The sequence below is a fragment of the Biomphalaria glabrata genome, chromosome 10 (genome assembly GCF_947242115.1).
Source record: "Biomphalaria glabrata chromosome 10, xgBioGlab47.1, whole genome shotgun sequence".
Classification (NCBI taxonomy): domain Eukaryota; kingdom Metazoa; phylum Mollusca; class Gastropoda; family Planorbidae; genus Biomphalaria; species Biomphalaria glabrata.
The window spans coordinates 21,760,096-21,788,021 of record NC_074720.1 but is presented as its reverse complement, the minus strand read 5'-3'; the positions used below and the strand labels follow the sequence as shown (position 1 = coordinate 21,788,021).

The window sequence follows — 27,926 nt, the reverse complement described above, 5'->3', positions numbered from 1 at the left end:
AATTTAATTCTCATGTTCTTTCTGAAACTATTGATACCTGCCTTTTTACCAACCTGGGTGGACCACTTCCGGGACCGATTTTGAGTTTGTTTCCACACAAACTGTCTTTGTAACCTTGTTTATATTTTGTCATCTGGATCTAGAGACGCACCATATTTAGAATTACCCATCTCCACAAACCGCATTATACATCGCCCCCACCCCCCCCCCCAAAAAAAACACACACACTCAAACTTTAAAGGTTTTTAAGGTTTAAAAATTGTTTATTTAGAATAAAAGGCTTTATGTAGAAGAATCGTTTAAATTTAACAACTGCAGTTTCTATATGGAAAGTGGCTTAGTTTTTCAAGGTTTAAGTTTGTAATAGCAGATTAAATTTTCATATTTTATCGTCCGCCGCAAGTGGGAGAATTGGCTTGTATATAGTAGAAATAGAAGAACATTATTACCGGCAAAATGCTAATTGCAGGCATTATATGAAGGTTTAGTGTTTTCCTTGTATAGAAATAATAGAAGTACAAATATGAGAATCATTAAAGTAAAGTTTCAATTAATTGTGTGAATTCATATAATGAAAGGATAGTTGTTGTTGTTGTTTTTAAATCTGTTCGTAAAGAAAAGAAATGGTTTCAGTTGTTCACATTTTATTTTCTACAGCTGACATGAAAGCTGACAAATCCTTTTCAAATGTTGCAAATTACAGCCTGCGGGCCTTATCTTGCCCTTCATTCGCTGCTATCCAATGCCTCGAAACTTGCGCCGCAGAAAATCGGTTTCGTTAGTCTAATACTTTCTTTGTCAGTGATGCGCCTCCGGAAGTGTCTGAAACTTCAATGTCCCTAAGGTCGAAACTGGTAAGGCACCACTGAATGAGCGCAAAATATTTTAGGTGAAGATCTGGACGGCCCATAATTCGTTTTATTTGAAAAACTACAGTCTAAAACATTTAGATCACAACAAAACTAATTTGATGTATGAAGTTTCCAGCTTTCTTGGAGAATAGTTCGTCCTAATTGTAGATCTTATATGGGCGTGGCTAGTCTTAGAAGTAAAATGAGATAAATAATAAGCAGTTAATATTGCAAATTTTAATACTGAAATTTATCACATTCATTCAGCAATAAAATTTAGTCTGAGATAAAAAGAAGATAAAGCGATATGAACAAATGTGATGGCTATATAATGGAGCCTAAAAAAAAAAAGAAACTCAAACTAAAAAAATGAAGATCGGGTAAGATTTTGAAATAAATAGACAATAAACAATGTCAAAAACATTCAAAGATATGCTGAAAGATCCATGTTAGCCTGTTGCCAATTCAATTATAAAAATTATCTGCTAAAAAAAAAAGAGAGAGAGAGAGAGAGATAAAAATTCGATTCTACAGTGTTGAAAAGTGAAACAAACATATTTTTAACGTTTATGAACATATTTAGCCAATCAATATTTGCATATTCTGTACACCAGCTGCACCAAAAAGCTTGCTCTTCCTGGATTTTCTCCATATATGAAAATGTCCAAAAATATGAAAATGGAAATATTGCACAAATTCTCTGAGATATTTAATTTGAAAAAACTGGATTTCAACAAATGACCAATGTATTGAGAGCCTTTTGACCTTTAACTATGTACCCGTTAGAGTGCAGTTATATTACTGAGCTATACCATGTCTAGACATACACTATAACATACACTGAAACATTTACTTGTAGAAATAATAATAATAATAATACATCAATTCAATCGCTACTAAATTATCAGATACTAATATCAGGACAGAGTGAAGGTTTGTGAACTAGAACTGCTAAGTTGGTTCCGGTCTACTCGTCGTCTTTTGGCTACAAGACAGCGATTCAAGCAGGAGTTTGATCAAGTGTAGTGAAGTTTCTCTCCCTTGACAAAGTTGTCTCTTTTTTTCAACCAGTATTTGGTCATTGGTCGTCTCAGAACTTGATGAATACTGCAAGAACATTGGCCAGTCCCTGGGCTGAAAAAACAACAACAAACAAAACAATAGCATGGAAGTTTGGATGTTGTGTGGATGTTGTGTGGATGTTGTGTGTTATCTAGCTATAACACTACTTCACTTATTCTACTGCGCCAAGGAACATCACAATTAACAATAATATACTTAATCAAGACAGGTAAAGAATTCAACTGGTATTTATTTACAGATGGGCATGATCGTCTTGTCTGGCTATCCGTCGTTTACTTAGCAGCTTCTGTAAATCTCTTTCTGTCTCTAAACCCCCCAGCCATCTTGTTCTTCTTCATTCGTCTGTCTGACTACGTCCCTACTTTTAACGTCGCTAAAAACAATGCACAATCTATACTATCAAGTAGAATGTAAGGCGTATGTATGTATGTATGTATGTATGTATGTATGTATGTATGTATGTATGTATGTATGTATGTATGTATGTATGTATGTATGTATGTATGTATGTATGTATGTATGTATGTATGTATGTATGTATGTATGTATGTATGTATGTATGTATGTATGTATGTATGTATGTATGTATGTATGTATGTATGTATGTATGTATGTATGTATGTATGTATGTATGTATGTATGTATGTATGTATGTATGTATGTATGTATGTATGTATGTATGTATGTATGTATGTATGTATGTATGTATGTATGTATGTATGTATGTATGTATGTATGTATGTATGTATGTATGTATGTATGTATGTATGTATGTATGTATGTATGTATGTATGTATGTATGTATGTATGTATGTATGTATGTATGTATGTATGTATGTATGTATGTATGTATGTATGTATGTATGTATGTATGTATGTATGTATGTATGTATGTATGTATGTATGTATGTATGTATGTATGTATGTATGTATGTATGTATGTATGTATGTATGTATGTATGTATGTATGTATGTATGTATGTATGTATGTATGTATGTATGTATGTATGTATGTATGTATGTATGTATGTATGTATGTATGTATGTATGTATGTATGTATGTATGTATGTATGTATGTATGTATGTATGTATGTATGTATGTATGTATGTATGTATGTATGTATGTATGTATGTATGTATGTATGTATGTATGTATGTATGTATGTATGTATGTATGTATGTATGTATGTATGTATGTATGTATGTATGTATGTATGTATGTATGTATGTATGTATGTATGTATGTATGTATGTATGTATGTATGTATGTATGTATGTATGTATGTATGTATGTATGTATGTATGTATGTATGTATGTATGTATGTATGTATGTATGTATGTATGTATGTATGTATGTATGTATGTATGTATGTATGTATGTATGTATGTATGTATGTATGTATGTATGTATGTATGTATGTATGTATGTATGTATGTATGTATGTATGTATGTATGTATGTATGTATGTATGTATGTATGTATGTATGTATGTATGTATGTATGTATGTATGTATGTATGTATGTATGTATGTATGTATGTATGTATGTATGTATGTATGTATGTATGTATGTATGTATGTATGTATGTATGTATGTATGTATGTATGTATGTATGTATGTATGTATGTATGTATGTATGTATGTATGTATGTATGTATGTATGTATGTATGTATGTATGTATGTATGTATGTATGTATGTATGTATGTATGTATGTATGTATGTATGTATGTATGTATGTATGTATGTATGTATGTATGTATGTATGTATGTATGTATGTATGTATGTATGTATGTATGTATGTATGTATGTATGTATGTATGTATGTATGTATGTATGTATGTATGTATGTATGTATGTATGTATGTATGTATGTATGTATGTATGTATGTATGTATGTATGTATGTATGTATGTATGTATGTATGTATGTATGTATGTATGTATGTATGTATGTATGTATGTATGTATGTATGTATGTATGTATGTATGTATGTATGTATGTATGTATGTATGTATGTATGTATGTATGTATGTATGTATGTATGTATGTATGTATGTATGTATGTATGTATGTATGTATGTATGTATGTATGTATGTATGTATGTATGTATGTATGTATGTATGTATGTATGTATGTATGTATGTATGTATGTATGTATGTATGTATGTATGTATGTATGTATGTATGTATGTATGTATGTATGTATGTATGTATGTATGTATGTATGTATGTATGTATGTATGTATGTATGTATGTATGTATGTATGTATGTATGTATGTATGTATGTATGTATGTATGTATGTATGTATGTATGTATGTATGTATGTATGTATGTATGTATGTATGTATGTATGTATGTATGTATGTATGTATGTATGTATGTATGTATGTATGTATGTATGTATGTATGTATGTATGTATGTATGTATGTATGTATGTATGTATGTATGTATGTATGTATGTATGTATGTATGTATGTATGTATGTATGTATGTATGTATGTATGTATGTATGTATGTATGTATGTATGTATGTATGTATGTATGTATGTATGTATGTATGTATGTATGTATGTATGTATGTATGTATGTATGTATGTATGTATGTATGTATGTATGTAGGCCCCCTATGTGCCGAATAGAAATCAAAACCGTTAAACCAGTCTTGATAAAACTTGGCATAAATGTTCCTTGGGTACTAACTGGGACCGTAGTGTATGTATTGTAGCCCTAAAACAAACTTAAGACCCTTAAAAAAAAAGTTGACCGACCTATGAAAGTATAGAATCTTATAAATCTAGGCCATGTTTACCATGTTGACATGAGAAAAGATCGAAAGGATTTAGATCTAGATCTAATTTTAATAACTACACTTTGCAGAGGTAGTTTTTTACTTTGACACATGAAAATTACTAAATGTAGTCTATTGATTTCATTATTGAATCAAATTAAGCTTCAAATTTGTGTTTCAAAAGCATTTTTTACATAAATTCGTTCCTTAAATCTGCAAATTTAGATATCCTGACGTACATTCTTCCATTAGACATTACCCAAAAAGTCCATTATTTTCATATTTTAATCAAATTAACATTCAAATTTGTTTTCTAAAGCATTTATCATACATTCGTTCGCTAAAGCTGCGAAGTCGTGTTGAGATATATTCTAATAGTTTCATTCATGAATCGCGTAATCTAATTAAAAAAAAGGTCACGCATGCGCAGAGCGAAGCCTTCACGCGCGCGCAGAATGAACTCTATCCAAGATTAGTCTAGATCTAGATCTATGTCTAACTCAAAATCTACTTTATACTTTAACACATGAACACACAAAATTAAGTCTATTCATTTCAAATTTTAAGCAAATGTTTTTATTTGAAAAAATGCATTTAAGTCGATTAGCTATTTTTAGAGCTCCATTCATACTATTTTTACATTCACGCATTCCGCATTCACTTTACTTATAACATTATTATTTCGTTTAATTGTTTACAAAACTCTCTCAGTGACTATATCGACCGTGATACGCAAATAAAGACCCGCGGGCAATATATGCCTAGTTATTTATTTTAGCAACTACCCTACTAATTTACACAGGTTATGTGATTTCTCCACACGATTAGACCAGCCCTCCCCTCAAAGTGATAATGTGTATTGGTGGGAGGGGGGTGGCGATCGCATCTACCATCTCCTCTATCATTCACTAAAGATTCCATTTTATATGGGGGAGGGGCGATATAATACACTAATGATTAAAACACCAATAAATAGTATATGTATATTTAATTACCAAATGGTATAATTTCTCAAAAAAATTTCTTTCCCCCTCCACAGAGGAGTGAGGTTTAGTGAAGCAAGAACGATCGACCCTCCCCCCTCCTCCGATCCGCCAGTGTCTCCAATGCCGTCACGAGTCTAGTAAGTAGTCTCTCCTCGCCTCCACAGCAAGTCAAGCGTCTGTCAAGCCGAGAAGAGCTGATTGTTTGCGAGCGGTAGACTTACTTTTGGTGCTGAATGTCGTAAATGTGCTAGTTTTACTGTACTGAAACCTGGGGAAAGTTTTTGTGGCGCCGGATGTCCATGAGCAGGTGGTATCCACAGTGTCTTCGACCAGAAGCCATGATTTCTGGGTGCAATCTATAAAGCTGGTAGCGTTGGTGATACAAAATCTCCTTCTGGTATTGGGATATCTAAATCAATAAAGATTAAAACTATCAGTGACAACACTTCTCCTGAAATTTACTTGATTTGCACTTAACGCTAAGGTTCCTAAATATGATAGTGTAGACTTTAGTAAATCCAAAAATTGTAGTCTTGAATGAATATAAGATACAAGCATATAGTAATCTTTGGTGAATACACAAGGAATAAAATAGTTATATTATTTGGCTATACAGTTATGGAAGAAAAAAATGAGGCGTTTTATTTTTTAAACGAATACTTTCATGTATTTGTTCATAAAGTTAATTAAGTCTAGCATTTCACGTACCCTGTTGATGAGAAGATGACGGGTGGCCACGTCAGGTCAGTAAATGGAGACTGTATCAGTCTGTTGTGTGAAAACCAGTTGGTTGAATTGCTCCCCGTAGCGTTGAAGAGCAATGTCAGAACAGTCTGACCTTGAGTGTACAGCTCAAATTTGACCTGCTTTGATAATTAATGTAGGCTACCTTTAGTTAAACTTTTATAATAACCATAAGGAACATTAAGAAAGGTTTTGTCACGTGATTGCCATAAGGAACATTAAAGAAGGTTTTGTCACGTGCTTGCCATAAGGAACATTAAGGAAGGTTTTGTCACGTGCAGGCCATAAGGAACATTAAGGAAGGTTTTGTCACGTGCAGGCCATAAGGAACATTAAGGAAGGTTTTGTCACGTGCTTGCCATAAGGAACATTAAGGAAGGTTTTGTCACGTGCTTGCCATAAGGAACATTAAGGAAGGTTTTGTCACGTGCTTGCCATAAGGAACATAAAGGAAGGTTTTGTCACGTGCTTGCCATAAGGAACATTAAGGAAGGTTTTGTCACGTGCAGGCCATAAGGAACATTAAGGAAGGTTTTGTCACGTGCAGGCCATAAGGAACATTAAGGAAGGTTTTGTCACGTGCTTGCCATAAGGAACATTAAGGAAGGTTTTGTCACGTGCTTGCCATAAAGAACATTAAGGAAGGTTTTGTCACGTGCTTGCCATAAGGAACATTAAGGAAGGTTTTGTCACGTGCTTGCCATAAGGAACATTAAGGAAGGTTTTGTCACGTGCTTGGTTTGTCATTATTAGACAAACTTTTATAGCAATCACATTTGACAAATAAGCGACATTTGGATGGCTGCCTCGTCGTGCGCTATGCGCGCTGGACTAGTTCGGACTACCCTGCCTGCTGCCCCGTCCGTCAACCTGCGGGAGGTTTGAATTAGGGAGTAGATTATTTTTAACTTTGAAGGAAGATTTTAAACATGTCAAACAAACAAACATCTAAGAAGGTTTTGGAATAATTTGCCACAAGATGAAATGAACTCGATTCGATCTTCTTTAATTCATTAATGACTTTGAAAGTAGAAAACTTATAGTAACTGGAAATGGACAAGCTTTGCTCAGACTCCAATCTGGGTTAGAAAACGACATCGACAACATAAAAAGAATACATTTTATAACTCTGAAGTAGGGCAGACGTCAGGTTGTTTGTGGTAATGGGGGGGGGGGGAACGCTCCAGAGAACTGAAGAGTCCAGAAGAACTGAACGGGCTACAGGTAAAAATAAGTATTGTGGACACTTGAAAACCTATTTGATGGATTTCTATTTAATAAAGGCAACCTAGAAAGTCACACAATAATTTTTTTTCCCTATTCGACGCTGAAGTATATCTGAAGTATTCTGAAGTATATGTGAAGTATATCTGAAGTATATCTAGCAATGGCGATTGGAGATGATCATGTTGTTTTGTTAAGGGTTTATATATTTACGTTCTTTGAAAATATAACTCTAACACGACTTCCATAGAGAGAGATTCTTCTTGTCATGGAGCTTCCTTATCCAATTCGTCTCGAGTGTTCCCCCTTGGTAGGCCGTTGACTTCGAGAGGCTGATTGTTAATGTCTACGTTTGATTACTTTGCAGCTTGTTAAGTCTTATGGCTCTTCCAATAGTTGCCTCTAACGTTTTCCCCCAGCTGTTGTTATCAATGTTCCTTAGGTCTCGCTTACATCGACATGTCTTAGAGATATTATCAGACCTACACATTAGAATGATTTTACTACTCATCTCAGAGGTGGTATCCCGATTACAATATAGCATACCTTTAGTGGTCACCTATTAGATATAGAATAGAATGACTTCTACTCATCTGAGAGATATTATCAGAGCCATGGGCATAGCTGGGGGGGGGGGGAATTTAAACACCCCCCTACCCGAATGAAATTTTATGACTGATTTTTGCTTTGATTTTGTTTATTTTAGGTGAAATTTAAATGTTAAACCATCATTTGCACCAGCGCAGCCAAAAGGGTTTTGAGTTTAAAATCCCCCTTCAGGGGATTTTGAGGTTATAACCCTCCTTCTTCTATAAAACAAAAAATAATGCAAACGACAGTCACCAAATTCCATGAGCGAAGCCAAAGGTGATTTTGAGTTTAAGCCTCCCTCCGAAATTTATTTTTTATAATACCCCCCATTTCAATAAAAGACTAAAGCATACAACAGCCACCAGATACTATAAGCGTAGCATAGAGGTGTTTTGTTTTTACCCCCCCCCCTTTTTCAAGAGGATTTTGATTTTAAAACCCCTCCAGAGGGTTTTGAGTTTAAAGTCACCTTCAGCGGGGTTTGAAGTTAAAAACCACCTCTTCAATGTAAAATTAAAGCAAACTACACACACACAAAATTCTATGAGCGTAGCCAAGAGCTTAAACCCCCCTCCCGAGGGCTTAAAGTTTAAAAACCCTCCAGATGATTTTGAGTTTAACCACCCCCACCCCCCACAGATAACTTTGAGGTTAAAAACCCCCTCTTCAATATATTCTAACTAAAGCAAACTACAGCCACCAAATTCTGTGAGCGTAACCAAGAGTTTAAACCCTCCCACGCGAGGGCTTAAAGTTTAAAAACCCTCCAGATGGTTTTGAGTTTAACCCCCTCTCTACAGCTAGCTTTGAGGTTAAAACCCCCTCTTCAATATTATTCTAATTAAAGCAAACTACAGTCACCAAATTCTATGAGTGTAGCTAAGGAGGTTTTGAGTTAGTTAAAAAAAAACAACTCCAGAGATTTTTTAGTTTCAAATCCCCAAACAGATAATTTTGACTATAAAACTTCCCTCTTTGATATAAAATCTAAAGCCAACTACAGTGACCAAATTTCACGAGCGTAGCCAAGAAGGGTTACACATTTGTACCAGTCGCTGGGCTCCATTAATAAAATTAATATGCATTTTTTTTTGTTATAAATACCGGAAACAGTGTGCTAGGATGCAGGGCTCCGCCCAAAACCCTGCTGCCGGAGCTTAAAGCGGAGCCCCTAGATTGATGGCAACATGCGGGATGTCTACAGTATTTTCACTAACTGCAGTAAGATCCTATTCTAAAGGTACAATAAATTTCTTCCGAAAGCATGAAGGGTCAGAATATATATATATATATATATATATATATATATATATATATATATATATATATATATATGCAACAGAATAGAATGACTCTTCTACTCACCTGAGAGATATTACTCGGCCACTCATTTATCCATCTTGAGCGATAATGGGAGGAAGTGACGTCACCAGTTTTAGAGATAGAAGACAAAGGGAGACTACTCAAGTCCTTGTCACTCACATAACCGCTGTTGTTATAGACGCCGTAGGCTGACACGTTGTTCTCTGCTTGAGCTCTGTACACAAGGATCCAAGCACCGTCCGTCACTGGGGAGAGACAAGCTTCTTGAACAAACATTTGTTGAAGTAGAAGTAGAAGCAGCACAGGCCCGGCACAGTCCACAGCAGCACTAGCAAAACTCAAAACATTATGAATAGACAAAGGCATAGCCCTTGACACCAAAGTCAGACTGATGCGCTCCCTGGTCTTGTATGTTTGCGAGTCTTGGACGCTGACTGCTGAGCTAGAGAGGAGGATCCTAGCAATGGAATTAGATGCTACAGAAGGATCCTAGGTATCACATTTCATCATAAACGAAGAGATTAGAGACAGGGTTACTAGAGAGATTGGACCCACGATGACCTGTTAACTAGTGTAAAAAAAATGGAAACTAAAACTCTATGCCCATATTACAAGGTCTTCGGGGCTTGCAAAGACCTTCCTTCAGGAAACAGTACAAGGAAAACGAAGAAGAGGCAGACAGCGAAAACGATGGGAAGACAATATAAAATAATGGATGGGCCTGCCGTCGAAAGGGGTTCTATCCAAGGCAATATACAGAGAGGAATGGAGAAAGACGGTTGACAAATCTTTTGTGGTGTCCCAACAGACTAAGGGACAGTTGAAGGTGATAAGCACTATATTAATCTTAGATATAAAAGTTAACTTTGTTTGACTGTAAGCACAATACAGTGTTTCAATATAAAGATTATCTCTAGTGTAAGCACAATACAATGCTTTATGTAAAGATGTTAACTTCAGTGCAATTAGAACTGTGGTTCAACTCAGAAGTTTTCACCGATGACATTTACTGAAGAGATGTCAAACATACTACATTTAGAAAGGTAAACAAAAGTTATCAAACATACTACATTTAGAAAGGTAAACAAAAGATGTCAAACATACTACATTTAGAAAGGTAAACAAAGATGTCAAACATACTACATTTAGAAAGGTAAACAAAAGTTATCAAACATACTACATTTAGAAAGGTAAACAAAAGATGTCAAACATACTACATTTAGAAAGGTAAACAAAAGTTATCAAACATACTACATTTAGAAAGGTAAACAAAAGTTATCAAACATACTACATTTAGAAAGGTAAACAAAAGTTGTCAAACATACTACATTTAGAAAGGTAAACAAAAGTTATCAAACATACTACATTTAGAAAGGTAAACAAAAGTTGTCAAACATACTACATTTAGAAAGGTAAACAAAAGTTGTCAAACATACTACATTTAGAAAGGTAAACAAAAGTTGTCAAACATACTACATTTAGAAAGGTAAACAAAAGTTATCAAACATACTACATTTAGAAAGGTAAACAAAAGTTGTCAAACATACTACATTTAGAAAGGTAAACAAAAGTTGTCAAACATACTACATTTAGAAAGGTAAACAAAAGTTGTCAAACATACTACATTTAGAAAGGTAAACAAAAGTTATCAAACATACTACATTTAGAAAGGTAAACAAAAGTTATCAAACATACTACATTTAGAAAGGTAAACAAAAGTTGTCAAACATACTACATTTAGAAAGGTAAACAAAAGTTATCAAACATACTACATTTAGAAAGGTAAACAAAAGTTATCAAACATACTACATTTAGAAAGGTAAACAAAAGTTGTCAAACATACTACATTTAGAAAGGTAAACAAAAGTTGTCAAACATACTACATTTAGAAAGGTAAACAAAAGTTGTCAAACATACTACATTTAGAAAGGTAAAAAAAGTTATCTCCCTGCTTTTTTATCAAATATTTTTTAATCCTTTTCCAGAGTTTATCAATATTTTCAAAGCCCTAATCATTGTGAATATGGTCGCGATAATAACATTGATGATCTAAGTAATAATGTTTCTCGTCATAATATGATCATATTTTAACAAAGCTTATATGAACTCACTCTGTCTGTCTGCCTAGTACACAGTTTGAGCACGTTGTTTCTCCCACTTTTCATCCACACTCGGATCAAGTTGAAACTTTACATCATTATTGAATGACATGAATCAAAAAATTAATCAATTAGTCAATTAACATCTGGTAATTAATTATTTTGTTGGATATCAACTAGGGAAATTGATCCTTCAATATTAAGAAATATGTCTGAATATGTGGGATTTTTCTATCTTAGAGAATTATACACATTTTTGTTCTCCCACCCTCACTCTGGGACACGTTGAAACTTTACACAACGTCTCAGCTATTAACAGTTTTGACCCTGGAATGTAAGTTATTGTTAATTGATATTTCAACAGTCTTAACATCATCAACTGAAGTCTTGGTGAAATCTTGTGTAAAGGTTTCGTCACAATAGTTTGCAAAGATTTGTAATCTGATTGTACAGTCACGGTTCGTCCAAAAATATAATGGTGAAAATGTTCAGCTGCAAACACTATAGCTAACATTTCCTTTTCTATTTGTGCATATCTGCACTCTGTTTCTGTCAATGATCTTGACGTATACGCAACTGGTTTGTCTTCTTGAATTAAACATGCTCCCAACCCTTTAGAAGAAGCGTCACACTGAATAGTAACTGGTTTTTCAGGGTTAAACAATTGCAGAACTGGAGCTTCACTAAGTGTTTTCTGTATAAGTTGGAAAGCATTTTCTTGCTCTGCATTCCACTGCCACAATACATCTTTCTTTAGCAATTCACACAACGGACTTGTGATTGTTGACATGTTTGAAATGAAACTTGACAGAAAGTTCAGCATCCCTAGCAGTCTTTAAATTTCTGTTCGATCTGTTGGTGCTGGCATTTCCATTATTGCTTTGATTTTAGCTGAATCTGGACGAATACCATCTGCTCCAATTTGTCTTCCGAGATAATTAACACCAAAAAGTTTATATTGTATCTTGTTCTTGTTAAACTTTATATTGTTCTTTCTAGTTCTCTCCAGAACATTTTCAAAAATTTGATTATGTTCTTTTTCATCTTTTGCTGCAATCAGCATGTCATCTGACATGATATGTACACCTGGGATGTCTCCGAATACTTGATAAGCACGTTTCTGTAATACTTCACTAGCTGAGGATATACCAAAAGGCATTCTCAAGAATCTGTCTTCCAAACGGAGTATTGAATGTACATAAATAAGAGCTTGGTTCATCCAACTCCACTTGCCAATATGCATCCTTTTGATCAAGTATACTAAACACTTTTGCTGCTCCCAGTGAACTATTGATTTGATCAAATGTTGGTATAGTGAAATTTTCTCTCATTATATATTTGTTCAGTTCTCGGGGATCTAAACACAACCTCAAAGAATTATCTTTCTTCTTTGCTATAACCAAGTTATTTACCCATTCTGTTGGTTCATCAACTTCTGTGATCACTCCATCTTGTTGCATTTGTGTGAGTTTTCTTTTCAATTCTTCATAGAGTGATGGTGCAACTCTGCGCGCACATTGAATAACTGGTTTTGCATCTGACGTCAGTTTAATGTGATACTTCATTTTGTATGTACCGAGTCCTTCGAATACTTGCTTATATTTTTTCATCAACACTTGTGGAACTTCATTTTGTTGCTTGACATCGTGTACTTCGACATTTCTCTTTGCCTCAATTAGTTTTAAAGCAATAGATGTCTTCAGACCTAGTATAGGATTTATACTTTTCTTGATCATGTACAGATCATCTTTAACTTGGTTCCCGGTCATTTCATCCCCGGTCACTTCATCCCCGGTCACTTCATCCCCGGTCATTTCATCCCCGGTCACTTCATCCCCGGTCACTTCATCCCCGGTCATTTCATCCCCTGGTCATTTCATCCCCTGGTCACTTCATCCCCCGGTCACTTCATCCCCGGTCATTTCATCCCCTGGTCACTTCATCCCCGGTATTTTCATTTCCTGATATTTTCATCATCTGATCATTCTTATCTAATAAATAGTAATTTAAAAAATCATGTAATGATTGTATTCATTTTTTATTTAAATGACAAAATTGTAACACGTTAATGTTTAATAGGAATTGAAGCAAAACTTATACAGGCGACATGATATCACGAGGATGGGTGAACTCAGCCTTTATTAGAAAAAAAAAAAAAAACTTATTTCAAGGCTAAAAATGACGCGCCCATTTTCAAGAAAGAGCGATTGAAAAATAAAATAAAGTGAAACATGGTCGTACTTTCACCACACCTTGGTCTTTGATGATAAGTTATCAGCGGCACGGTCATAATTATTGTAATCGCACTTCTATCTCTCAAAAGATTTCCTCTACTTGCACCACACCTTGGCCTTAAGTTATCAGCGGCACGGTCATAATTATTGTAATCCACTATCTCTCAAATGATTTTTTACTACTTCCACCAAACCTTGGCCTTCGATCCGGATAATATTATGATATTACAACCCCCACATCCAATAGAAGCCTATAGCTAAGTACACACCCAGATTTACAATATAATATAAGATTTCTCATTAAGAAAACAAAGTGGAAGAGGAAACACTGTAAACGCATTAGTAACAAGTCATAAAATGTCAAAAAGCATAATCATATTTATATATAAAATATTTAATTGGGGATGAAATGACCGGGGATGAAGTGACCGGGGGATGAAGTGACCAGGGGATGAAGTGACCGGGGATGAAGTGACCGGGGATGAAATGATCGGGGATGAAATGACCGGGGATGAAGTGACCGGGGATGAAGTGACCGGGGATGAAATGACAGGTCACCTTTAACTTCTACTTCGCCGACTTTAAATTGAGCGATGCAACTCCCTTCAGTTCTAATGCTTCATCCCCCAATGCTCGTAGGGTAGTATTTGAATTCTTTAACTGAGTATCAATTTCTAAATTGTTCCACGTTGACTCTGATATCACATTAGCTTGTGCTCCTGTGTCAATCTTCATTTTGACTATTTTTCCCATAATATTGACATCAACCATCCAAACTTTGACATTGTTGTCAGTACCAATTGCCTCAAACCACAACTCATTTACTTGGCTTGCCTGACTTTCATCTTCCAGTAAATCAACAGCCTTGAAATGTTTCGAACGACATTTTACAGCGAAATGATTTCTTTTTTTACATTTTCGGCATGTCTGTCCGAATGCTGGGCAATTATATTTTCCATGAGATCCACCACAAGATCTGCAATCTCTAATGAAACTTGTGACATGATTCTTTGCCATTTTTCCCTGTGAGGTTTTGACTGGCTTTATATCTTCTGTCTTATTTAATTTATTAGCAGCATCCACATGTAGTCCTTTCATATCTATCATTTGGTTCTGTGTATGCTCGTCAGCACGAATTATGCTTGCTGCCTTCTCTAAAGTTAAGTCTACATCTCTCAGAAGTTTCTCTCTCACTCGATCCGACTGTATGCCACAAACCAATCGATCTCTGATGAGTTCATCTCGAAGGTTGTCAAACTTGCATTCTTTTGCCAATTTCTTCAAATCAGTTTAATACTGTTCAAACGTTTCACCGTCCTTCTGATTTCTTGAGAAGAATTCAAATCTGTCATACACAGTGTTGGACTTAGGCAAAAAATGATTCTCAAACCTGTCAATTACTTTGTCTACAGTCTCATCTTCACATACTTGAAAAGTATTGTAGATGTCTCGAGCGGGTTCACCGATTAGGTGTAACAATAAAGCTTTCTTCACTGGCTCGGGCTTCCTATTTCTTTCAGTGGCGACCATAAACAGTTCAAAACTCTGTGTCTCCATTTTTTCCATCTTTCAGATAGATTACCGTCTAGTGACAACGGTTTAAGAGGATCGAATAATTCCATTATTCGTATAGATTCTATGTCTATATCTAAAACAAAATGAACTAACGGCACCACTTGATACAAATAAAATGTACTTTTAGCAATTTAGAAACCACTACCGTTACCAAAGCTTTAATCGAATCAGACACTAGATCTGACACCATGTTTTGTTGTGACAGATAAATAAATAACATACTGTAGACATTAATTAATAATAACAATAATAATAACAGCGAGTTTGTGTTAATACAAGTAGACATAGAAGACTATCTTATTTTTTATTACGTCACATCGTTATTGGAATGGAATCACGAACAAATTCTTTTCTGGGGTCACGGCATGGCCTGAATTGGGGAGATAACTCAAATCCAGTCTCAAATTGGAGCAGCTGAACGAGTTTTTTGTTTTTTTGTAACCACCACTCGCCCACCCCCAATGGTCCTAATACCACGAGCTCTGTGAGAGAACAGTTTAAGTTTCCTTCTGAACTCTAGACTAGCTGCACATTGTCATGTAAAATAACCTTGGTAGCCCCACTGGAGACATCGTTTGATGGCCGTAAGGTTGAACTGCAGGGGGAGATTAACGACCATTCTGTTGACAGTCAACAATCTCAATCTGGGTTTAGTCAGGAGATCAGATTGTTTATAAAAACAACAATAACTCTATTTTAAAAATAATATAAAAATATAACTTCGATCAAATTATAACATTTTAATGAAATATAAAAAATGAAATTGGATTTTGCAAAATAAATAGAAATTTAACATACAAAAAAAGTATTTTATTCAATTGATTATTATGAACATAATGCAGATGACTGACTTTGTCATACAAAGGCAACATGTAGAAGATAAACAAAATATTACTATAAAAACAAATTGGTTAGACAAAGATCTTTTAACTACAGTCTGTAGATGAAAGGCTCAGAGAAGAACAAGCAGGTTTCCGAAGAGGCAGATCATGTACAGAGCAGATTTTCGTTTTACGAAATATCATAGAACAATGTCTTGAGTACCAATAACGACTAACGATCAGTTTTGTGGACTTCAAAAAAGCGTTTGATAGTGTCCACCGAGAATCACTATGAAAAATAGTTAGAGAATACGGTATCCCAGAAAAATTCGTCCAGATCCTACGACACCTTTACAGTCAGTCTAGTTGCTGCATTAAAACAGAAGAGGGAACAACAGAGTTTTTTACAATCGAGACAGGTGTGAGACAGGTGTGCATCTTATCTCCCTTCCTTTTCCTCCTAGCCATCGACTACATAATGAGGAGAGCAATGAACCAGACTGCCTTTGGTATTCCATGGCATGAACAACTCCGATTGACGGACTTGGACTTTGCTGATGATGTTGCACTACTCGGGGCTACAAATAAATGCATTCAAGAAATGACGGAGAGCCTAGACAGAAAGGCACCCAAAATTGGCCTCCGCATAAACTTGGATAAGACTAAAATTATGCGAGTGGGATATAAGGCAAAGGGTGTCCCCATCAGACTTGGCGAGTCAAAGCTTGAAGAGCTGGACAAGTTCACGTACCTTGGCAGCATCATAACAAATGATGGAGATGCTTACCATGATGTAGCATGTCGAATAGGAAAGGCAGGGAGCATTTTCCAAAGGCTGCAGCCTATTTGGACTAGCCAAGCCATTGGACTCGAGACAAAAATACACCTTCGTCATTCCAACTGCTACATATGCATGTGAGACGTGGAAGTCATCTGTCAAAATTGAGAAAAGACTAAATGTGGCTCAACAGAGATGGCTGAGACGGATTTTGGGAGTCAGTTACATAGACCGGATCTCAAACAAGGAAATCCTATGCCGAACTGGGAGTCGAACACTTAGTGAGGTTGTGACTGAGCGTCGCATGAGGTTTGCAGGACATGTTCTACGTCAAAATGAATTAGGAACACCAAGAGTTGCGATAACATGGATGCCAAAACGAGGAAAGCGCAAACAGGGACGTCCTCGTATTACCTGGCGACACACCTTCATGGAGGACCTCAGAACAGTGGACACCAGGTGGGAGGAGGCTTCAGACATTGCCAGTGACAGATCATTATGGAGACAGCTTGCGCCCAATGCGCCGAACGGCGCGGGAGGACCTAAGTCTAAGTAAGTAAGAGTTCTATGATGTCTTACTAGAGTTCTATGATGTCTTACTTGAGCTCTATGATGTCTTACTAGAGTCTGTGATGTCTTACTAGAGCTCTATGATGGCATATTAGAGTTCTATGATGTCTTACTAGAGCTCTATGATGGCATATTAGAGTTCTATGATGTCTTACTAGAGCTATATGATGTCTTACTAGAGTTCTATGATGTCTTACTAGAGCTCTATGATGTCTTACTAGAGTTCTATGATGTCTTACTAGAGCTATATGATGTCATACTAGAGCTCTATGATATCTTACTAGAGTCTATGATGTCTTACTTGAGCTCTATGATGTCATACTAGAGCTCTATGATGTCATACTAGAGTTCTATAATGTCCTACAAGAGTTCTATGATGTCATACTAGAGCTCTATGATGTCATACTAGAGCTCTATGATGTCATACTAGAGCTCTATGATGTCATACTAGAGCTCTATGATGTCATACTAGAGCTCTATGATGTCATACTAGAGCTCTATGATGTCTTACTAGAGTTCTATGAAGTCTTACTGAACACAAAGATAAATCTACGACGATCACACCTATTACAGACGTGTATGCGGTATATTATCTCGAATGTTCTTCAAGAAAGCACTTCAATGTCAGCCCCCCCCCCTCTTCCTTTTCCATTTTTTAATTAAAAGATATTTTATTTTGACATGCGCTCTTCTTACTATGAGGAACAAGATTACAAAGAGAGTTTATGTTACACAAACTCAGAGGCGGCCCCCGTCGAAGTCGGATCCCTGTCGGATCTGCATATTCGCAAATAATATTCAAGAGGTGATTTAATTTTGATGGTCAAAAGTAATAATGTTTCAAAGATTCATTTGCCGTAAATTTAAATTTAGATTAAATAAAAAATAGTAGATTAGTTTTAGTATATTATAACATTGCAATATTGATCAAAACGTTTGGAAATGAAAATCTACACTTTTTTTTTACACTTTAAGTTTAGAAATTGAAATTCTACATCTTAATCTAGTCTATTTTAGTCTAAACTAGATCTAGAAATTCTAGATCTAGACTCTAAAATAATTTTAATTAGAATATAAATCCAGATCTAGATATACTGTAATAAAAATCTAGATCTAGTTTAAAAAATCTAGATTAGATCTAAATCAAGATATCATTCCTTTTTTAAACGCGAGTCACATAACGAGGCTTAATAAACATTACTATACCGAGTTCTTTTTTCATTTCATTTGAAGAATTAATTCCATATAACGTCAGAGGGAAAAAAAACACTACGTCACACGGCCTAGCTAGACTAAAAATCGCCTTCATCATTACGAGCCATTTATCGAGTGTTCATAGACTTTGGTGCACCGAGTGCGTTCTTTAAGCATTTCATTTAAAGAATTCATTCCATATGACGTCAAAGGATAAAAAAAAAACCACTACGTCACACGGCCTAGCTAGAATAAAAATCGCCTTCAACATTACGAGCCATTTATCGAGTTTTCATAGACTTTGGTGCACCGAGTGCGTTCTTTTAGCATTTCATTTAAAGAATTCATTCCATATGACGTCAAGGAAAAAAACAACACTACGTCACACGGCTAAGTTAGACTAAAATATGTTTTCATTAATCCGAGAAACTTTTCGAGGGTTAATAGACATTGGTGCACCGAGTGCGTTCTTTTAACATTACATTTAAAGAGTCCATTGATATGACGTCAAAGAAAAAAAATTCCATTACCTCACAATAGGCTAGTACCGGTACCATAAAAAAATGTCTTTATTTACACGAGATATTTAACGAGGGTTCATTGACATTGGTGCACTGAGTTCTAATAGAATTTATTTAAAGAGGATCAAAGCCGCATTGTTTTTGCGTTTTATCTGTCAGTCGGTCTGTCCGTCATCTAGATATTAAAAAAAAACAACTAAAAGTTATTAAAAATTGATTAACCTTTATTTTACGTTTCAAAACATCGCAATAATTTTTAGGTATGAACACAATTGAAAAGTTTATATAATAGATTGTTCCGGATGTTTGTATAAATAGTAAAAGAAAAAGAGAATTTCAGATAAATGTAATACCGTTAATTAAATTTTTTGGATGGTCTCGTATAAAAATTAGATGTACTACAGCCATGTGGAGAGATTTTCATACCTTACTTTGGTGTTTGGATTCTGTTTTCCTTAAAAATCGGAACATAATATTAACGATAATTAGATTTTTTAATGTTTTAGGTAGAAAGTTAAATGTACTGTAAGAGAGTAGTGAGTTAAAATATTTTTCATAAAAATCCGTAAAAACATTATTTCGTAAATGAGAAGATTATTTTTTTATTAATTAGAAGAGTGAGTTCAAACAATTATTTGGCGTTAGTAGATTTTTAAATAAATTCGGAAATTTCTGGCGACGATTTGTAAGAAACAAAATCCGGAACTTTCTTTATCGATTAAAAAACTTCTATGTTATGTTTCAGCAAGAAAATTAAATGTCTAAAAAGTAATTTTCAGTAATCAATTCTAGTAAATTACTTTTTTTAAGCCCTGAACAACCTATTGTCGATATTTTTAAAATTTGTTTAAAGATGAAAATACGGAACAATTTGATATTGATAACCAAATTATAGTGACGCATTGTCAAATAATATAAGTGTAATATTAGTAAATTATGCGATTTCAAACAATCATTAGGCATAATTCATGTTTTATAAAACAATATCCGGAACATTTTTACACTTAATGAAATATAAGTCAGTATAGAGATTTTAATTTAGCATTAATATGTTATTTACATAAAAAACGGAACAACATATTATTGATAATGTGTTTTTGCAACGTTTATGCATGGAAATGGAATGTAATATAAATTAGAAGAGCAAACAAACATTTGTTTGGGTTGATTAGTTTTGCACAAAAAAATCCGGAACAATCAATTTTTTTAGATACTTAAAACTATTGAGATGTTATGGGAGGAACATTAAAGGGTAAATCAGATTTTCAATAGCTTTTAGAGTTCTAGTTTTTTTAATCTAATCGTGACGGACAGACCGACCAACAGACAAAACGCACAAAAATAATCTTCTTTTATTCAGATGGGGGCACTAAGCAAAAAATAAATAAAATCTGATTTTTTAAAAAAGTTTAAGGAATTGGTTTAACACCTGGTCATATTGCGACGTTACGCTACTGCACGAAAATCGCTGCATAAAAAGTCCATTTAAAAAAATGTGCGTGATATTTACATACAAAGTGCATTATTAGCCTTTATAAACAAATAGAAATGTTTTCTTTTAATTTTAGCAACTAGTTGACCAGAAAAAACATCTTTAACTATTATTTATATTTGTTGTAAACATTTCCTGTACATTTTAAAAATATATTTGACTTAGTGATACTGAAAATACACAAAAATTGTCCATCTTTGTTAGCATATTGTAACATTGCTTCCCTTACATTTACGTAATTGTTTTAGAATTGGTGTATTTTTATGAAAAAATCGCTTGCATAATTAATTGTATAAATTAAACGGTTTGCTTTTAGAAAACCAAAAGTAGCCGTTGCACCTAAACTTTTGAAGCCGCATTTAATGATGAAATAATATTTTTCATATCTCTTCTAGTTTTCGAGATCTGAGTGTGACAGACGGACAGACAGACAGACGGACGGACGGACAGACCGACAGACGGACAGACGGACATTTTGCACAAACCTAATAGCGGCTTTTTCCCCTTACGGGGGCCGCTAAAAATGTTAGCTATAGTGTTTGCAGCTGAACATTTTCCCCATTATATTTTTGGAAGAACTGTGACTGTACAATCAGATCACAAACCTTTGCAAACTATTGTGACGAAGCCTTTACGCAAGATTTCACCAAGACTTCAGTTGATGATGTTAAGACTGTTGAGATATCAATTAACAGTAACTTACATTCCAGGGTCAAAAATGCAAATAACTGATACATTATCGCGTCCGTACATCAATGGTCAAGAACAATACAATTCAAATGATGACATGGTTATGAGAATTCATAGCGCAACAGCACAGTTTCCGGGAAGTGATCAGAAGATTATTGAAATTAGAAGGAAAACTGAATCTGATGCTAAATTAAAACTTGTAATCAATTATGTCAGAGAAAGTTGGCCAAAGATAAAAACTCAAGTTCATGAAACAGTGAAAGTGTATTGGTCATTTAAAGACAGTATTCATAAAGAGAATGGAATATTGTTTTATGAGAACAGAATTATAATTACTTCAAGTATGAGAAATGAAATTCTCGACAAGTTGCACATAGGTCATTTTGGTCTTGAGAAAACCAGATCGAAGGCAAAACAGAGTGTGTTTTGGCCAGGATTGTCCAAAGATATTGTTTCGACAAGAATGAAATGCGCAACATGTGCAACGATCAAAAGAAATAATGTGAAGGAAAAATTGCTACCTCATGCTGTACCAGACAGACCATGGAAAAAGGTTGCGACAGATTTGTTTGAATGGCGAAACAATGACTATTTGCTAGTTGTGGACTATTTCTCCAAATATCCTGAAATAAAACGACTAGAGAACAAAACAGCAGAATGTGTTATCAGGGCAATGAAAGGTATTTTTGCTAGACATGGCATACCAGAAGAAATAGTGAGCGACAATATGTCATTCAATAGCTATCAATATAGAGAGTTTGCTTCTGAATGGGGTTTCAAGATAACAACATCAAGTCCCAGATACCCTCAATCAAATGGACAAAGTGAGGTGTATGTTGGTATCGTAAAGCAGATATTCAACAAAGCATACAAACGTGGGAAAGATCCATATCTCGCTATGCTCGAGTATAGAAATACTCCGATAAGCGGACTGCTTTATTCGCCATCACAACTGCTGATGAGTAGAAGACTCATGGACATCATTCCAACTGATCCCAAACTATTGAAACCATGGGTAGCTGAAAATGCAGAGACATTACTCAACGAACGACAGAGGAAAAGCAAAGTGAGGTACGATGCAAAAGCAAGGTTACCTAAAGACTACTCTGTCGGGGAGAAGGTGAGAGTTCGTCTAGGACAAACATGGCAGAAAGCAGTCGTCATTAAGAAACATCCATCACCCAGATCTTACATCATAAAGACAAATGATGGGAAAACATACAGACGAAATCAACGGTTTTTAAACAAGAGCTACGAAGAAGACATCTCTGGGTACTATGACACCGACGAAGACAATGAACAGCAAACTGTTAGAACAACAGAAACAGACAATTATAAACCAACATCTAGAGAACTTGCTGTGCCGGTCAAGACAACCAGAAGTGGTCGAGTTGTCAAAATTCCTTGTAAATATAAGTCTTAAGAACTTTAAAAGGAAGGATGTGATAATAGCTTCAAAAGGAAGGATGTGCTAATAGTATATGATATTACGTCATTGTTTGTTGTTAATGTTTTGTGCGAAAGCAAAGGATCGGACGGAAATAAAAGTTAGTTATATATGTCTACCTTGATAAAGACATTCTCGTTATTATCATTATTAATTAGAAACGTCTACAGTAATTTATTATTAATCTGTGACAACAGAACAACACCTAGGTATTTTGCGTTTTAATACTGTGTTGTTTCAAAGCACAAGTTTAAGTGTGAAATTTCAGCTCGAAAGGATAATGAAAAATCATAAAATAAAGGATTCAATTTGCTATTAGAGCATGACATGGGTTGCCTGAATCAGCCAGAAAAAACAAGGACTTGGCACAGTTTAAGTTATTGATTAACGTGCATGACTAAATCGACCAAGGGACACGCGTAGGACGTAATCATCATCATCTTTTTTTTTTTTTTGAAGTAACGTCTGTATTTTATAAGATAAGATAATTTGTAAATGTGACCATGACGAGAAAAAAACAACTGAAACTGGATCTACTTACCGTCACTTTGAATCTTGCCCACATACTGTATCGCAACCGACGACTGAAGAGTTCCACCTCCAAATGTGTAGATATCACCAACATTTTTCGTGCATGTTTGAAGAGAAGAGTTATAGTTGTAGCTGCTACAGGTGGGGTCACTGTTGCAGGCTAGACTACATGACAGAAAGCTATCACTGCATCTGTTTCGCCAGCACAATTCCGTTGTGGTAGTGTTTGTGAACAGAACGTTGTCTAATCTCTTAAAGAATGTCTGTGTTAACATCCCAAAAGAGAATCTCAAACATAGCATTACAAAGAAAATCATTAAATGTACACAATGCATAGTGGATAGCTAAGGCTATGAATGGGAACACGCTGCAGCGATCTTAAGTAGAGTATAGAGGTTCCTTATACAAAGAAATGTCCTGTTGACAGATTTTACCTCAGAATGATAGTGGATAAACATCAGGACATTCTAGTGCACCAGAATTTCTAGCTCGGGTCCCCGACGTTTGTTCATGTTCTAGAAGAGTGAAGTCTTCAAGTAGTGTATGTATCAAGGCCTAACAACTTACAGCTGTCAATATGCCGTGACAACAAAATGTTTTTATTTTTTCTTTACGGCTAGTTAACGACTCTGGCAACAGTTTTATCGAGTGACTGATCGTTTATAGAGTGGCGGGCTTTCTAGTAATGGCAATGATTCAAAAGTGCGGGTTTTCTCTCCCGACATCTAACAGCACTTGACAGCCAGGAGACTGCACGGATCATTGACATTTTGAAAACCCGCTGCCGTAGAAAATGTTTGCTGCGTTGAACAGTTACTGGTGAGAACACACAAGTGACATAACTCGTTGATTTTCAGTGATGGAATCAGGGGAGACCAGAAAAGCCATTCTCAGACGAGTAACTAGTTTCTATAGATAGCAGGGAATGCACAATGATAGTGCCTAAATTGGAATGCATTTTTTTTTTGGTGGGGGGGGGGCGCAAGAATTATTTATGACTAATTAGAGGGTTATTTATGACTAATTAGAGGGTTATTTATGACTAATTAGAGGGTTATTTATGACTAATTAGAGGGTTATTTATGACTAATTAGAGGGTTATTTAAATTGCTTTTGTATAGCATCAAGTTACAGCATGACCCAATCTTGTTGTGAACACATGTGGGAGGGAGTATCTGAGAGGTTTCAGTTCTGAATGTTTGAAATTAAATAGCATTATCTTTTTCATTTTGTAAAGTACCTATAATATCAACAAAAACTTTCACAACTTTTCCATTACGTATTAAATTGTAACATTTTTTTTAAAGTCATTCCTTTAAAAATAAAACAAAAATTATATATTATAATACCTAAACTTGGGATGTAAATCTGTCGTTCTCTTAATGTCAGTAAACTTCATTCTGTCATCAATCATAAACCTTTTGCATTTGATTGTGTTTTGTTGGGTCCCTACTTCTGTCAAGCTGGGTTTTACGGCTTAACTAGTGGATGCTAGAATAGAATGATATAAAGACAGGCTAGTGTCTCAATTAAAGAACATCAAACTAAGTTACATAATAACTGAATTGTAAATAAGAGGTCAACAGTCGCTGAACAATAAAAGTTTTACATTTTTAATACTTAAGACAAATACTTAATATTCAGAATGTGTACAAATCATGCTATAATAAGTTAATGCATAATTAATGGACCTCATTCAACAATCGTAAACAAACAACAAACATGATAATATTGATAAAACAATGGAAAAAAAACGTATCACGTGACAGCCTTTATGGATTACGTAATTTGTATAGAAGAGATAGAGAACCACGTGGCTAAATGTTGTTTGTTTACGATTGGTGAATGAGGTCCATTGTACAAATGAATACACCTCATGCACGCACACTCAGTTCCGGCCACACGGCCCGGTATCTTCAAATACTACACTAGGGAGATGCCAGGCTCAAACTAATTAAGGGCCAGCCACGGCTCCAAACGAGAACTGAAACTAATCAAGGGTCAGCCACGGCTCCAAGGGAGAACTGAAACTAATCAAGGGTCAGCCACGGCTCCAAGGGAGAACTGAAACTAATCAAGGGTCAGCCACGGCTCCAAGGGAGAACTGAAACTAATCAAGGGTCAGCCACGGCTCCAAGGGAGAACTGAAACTAATCAAGGGTCAGCCACGGCTCCAAGGGAGAACTGAAACTAATCAAGGGTCAGCCACGGCTCCAAGGGAGAACTGAAACTAATCAAGGGTCAGCCACGGCTCCAAGGGAGAACTGAAACTAATCAAGGGTCAGCCACGGCTCCAAGGGAGAACTGAAACTAATCAAGGGTCAGCCACGGCTCCAAGGGAGAACTGAAACTAATCAAGGGTCAGCCACGGCTCCAAGGGAGAACTGAAACTAATCAAGGGTCAGCCACGGCTCCAAGGGAGAACTGAAACTAATCAAGGGTCAGCCACGGTTCCAAGGGAGAACTGAAACTAATCAAGGGTCAGCCACGGTTCCAAGGGAGAACTGAAACTAATCAAGGGTCAGCCACGGTTCCAAGGGAGAACTGAAACTAATCAAGGGTCAGCCACGGCTCCAAGGGAGAACTGAAACTAATCAACGGTCAGCCACGGTTCCAAGGGAGAGCTGAAACTAATCAAGGGTCAGCCACGGTTCCAAGGGAGAACTGAAACTAATCAAGGGTCAGCCACGGTTCCAAGGGAGAACTGAAACTAATCAAGGGTCAGCCACGGCTCCAAGGGAGAACTGAAACTAATCAAGGGTCAGCCACGGCTCCAAGGGAGAGCTGAAACTAATCAAGGGTCAGCCACGGCTCCAAGGGAGAACTGAAACTAATCAAGGGCCAGCCACGGCTCCAAGGGAGAACTGAAACTAATCAAGGGTCAGCCACGGCTCCAAGGGAGAACTGAAACTAATCAAGGGTCAGCCACGGCTCCAAGGGAGAGCTGAAACTAATCAAGGGTCAGCCACGGCTCCAAGGGAGAGCTGAAACTAATCAAGGGTCAGCCACGGCTCCAAGGGAGAACTGAAACTAATCAAGGGTCAGCCACGGCTCCAAGGGAGAACTGAAACTAATCAAGGGTCAGCCACGGTTCCAAGGGAGAGCTGAAACTAATCAAGGGTCAGCCACGGTTCCAAGGGAGAACTGAAACTAATCAACGGTCAGCCACGGCTCCAAGGGAGAACAGAAACTAATCAAGGGTCAGCCACGGCTCCAAGGGAGAACAGAAACTAATCAAGGGTCAGCCACGGCTCCAAGGGAGAACTGAAACTAATCAACGGTCAGCCACGGTTCCAAGGGAGAACTGAAACTAATCAAGGGTCAGCCACGGCTCCAAGGGAGAACTGAAACTAATCAAGGGTCAGCCACGGCTCCAAGGGAGAACAGAAACTAATCAAGGGTCAGCCACGGCTCCAAGGGAGAACTGAAACTAATCAACGGTCAGCCACGGTTCCAAGGGAGAACTGAAACTAATCAACGGTCAGCCACGGCTCCAAGGGAGAACTGAAACTAATCAAGGGTCAGCCACGGCTCCAAGGGAGAACTGAAACTAATCAAGGGTCAGCCACGGCTCCAAGGGAGAGCTGAAACTAATCAAGGGTCAGCCACGGCTCCAAGGGAGAACTGAAACTAATCAAGGGTCAGCCACGGTTCCAAGGGAGAACTGAAACTAATCAAGGGTCAGCCACGGCTCCAAGGGAGAGCTGAAACTAATCAAGGGTCAGCCACGGTTCCAAGGGAGAACTGAAACTAATCAAGGGTCAGCCACGGCTCCAAGGGAGAACTGAAACTAATCAAGGGTCAGCCACGGCTCCAAGGGAGAACTGAAACTAATCAAGGGTCAGCCACGGCTCCAAGGGAGAGCTGAAACTAATCAAGGGTCAGCCACGGTTCCAAGGGAGAACTGAAACTAATCAAGGGTCAGCCACGGTTCCAAGGGAGAACTGAAACTAATCAAGGGTCAGCCACGGCTCCAAGGGAGAACTGAAACTAATCAAGGGTCAGCCACGGCTCCAAGGGAGAACTGAAACTAATCAAGGGTCAGCCACGGCTCCAAGGGAGAGCTGAAACTAATCAAGGGTCAGCCACGGTTCCAAGGGAGAGCTGAAACTAATCAAGGGTCAGCCACGGTTCCAAGGGAGAGCTGAAACTAATCAAGGGTCAGCCACGGTTCCAAGGGAGAACTGAAACTAATCAAGGGTCAGCCACGGTTCCAAGGGAGAACTGAAACTAATCAAGGGCCAGCCACGGCTCCAAGGGAGAGCTGAAACTAATCAAGGGTCAGCCACGGTTCCAAGGGAGAACTGAAACTAATCAAGGGTCAGCCACGGCTCCAAGGGAGAACTGAAACTAATCAAGGGTCAGCCACGGCTC

The 27,926-nt window shown here is 36.4% G+C and overlaps 1 protein-coding gene across 2 annotated transcripts; it reads right to left on the bottom strand.

Annotated features, from left to right (window-relative positions):
* Positions 1–881: 881 nt before the first annotated feature.
* On the bottom strand, positions 882–24,226 carry LOC106063814 (uncharacterized). Of its 2 annotated transcripts, none has more exons than XM_056045382.1 (5): positions 23,563–24,226; positions 9,643–9,845; positions 6,427–6,584; positions 5,940–6,127; positions 882–1,985 (listed from the first exon to the last, which is right to left on the bottom strand). In XM_056045382.1, the coding sequence occupies exons 1-5, from the start codon at positions 23,885–23,887 to the stop codon at positions 1,942–1,944; spliced, it is 918 nt and encodes a 305-aa protein (XP_055901357.1). In that variant the 5' UTR covers positions 23,888–24,226; the 3' UTR covers positions 882–1,941. The 2 variants fall into 2 exon arrangements, with proteins under 2 accessions (XP_055901357.1, XP_055901358.1); XM_056045383.1 differs by having other exon boundaries at positions 884–1,985; positions 6,427–6,581.
* Positions 24,227–27,926: the final 3,700 nt, after the last annotated feature.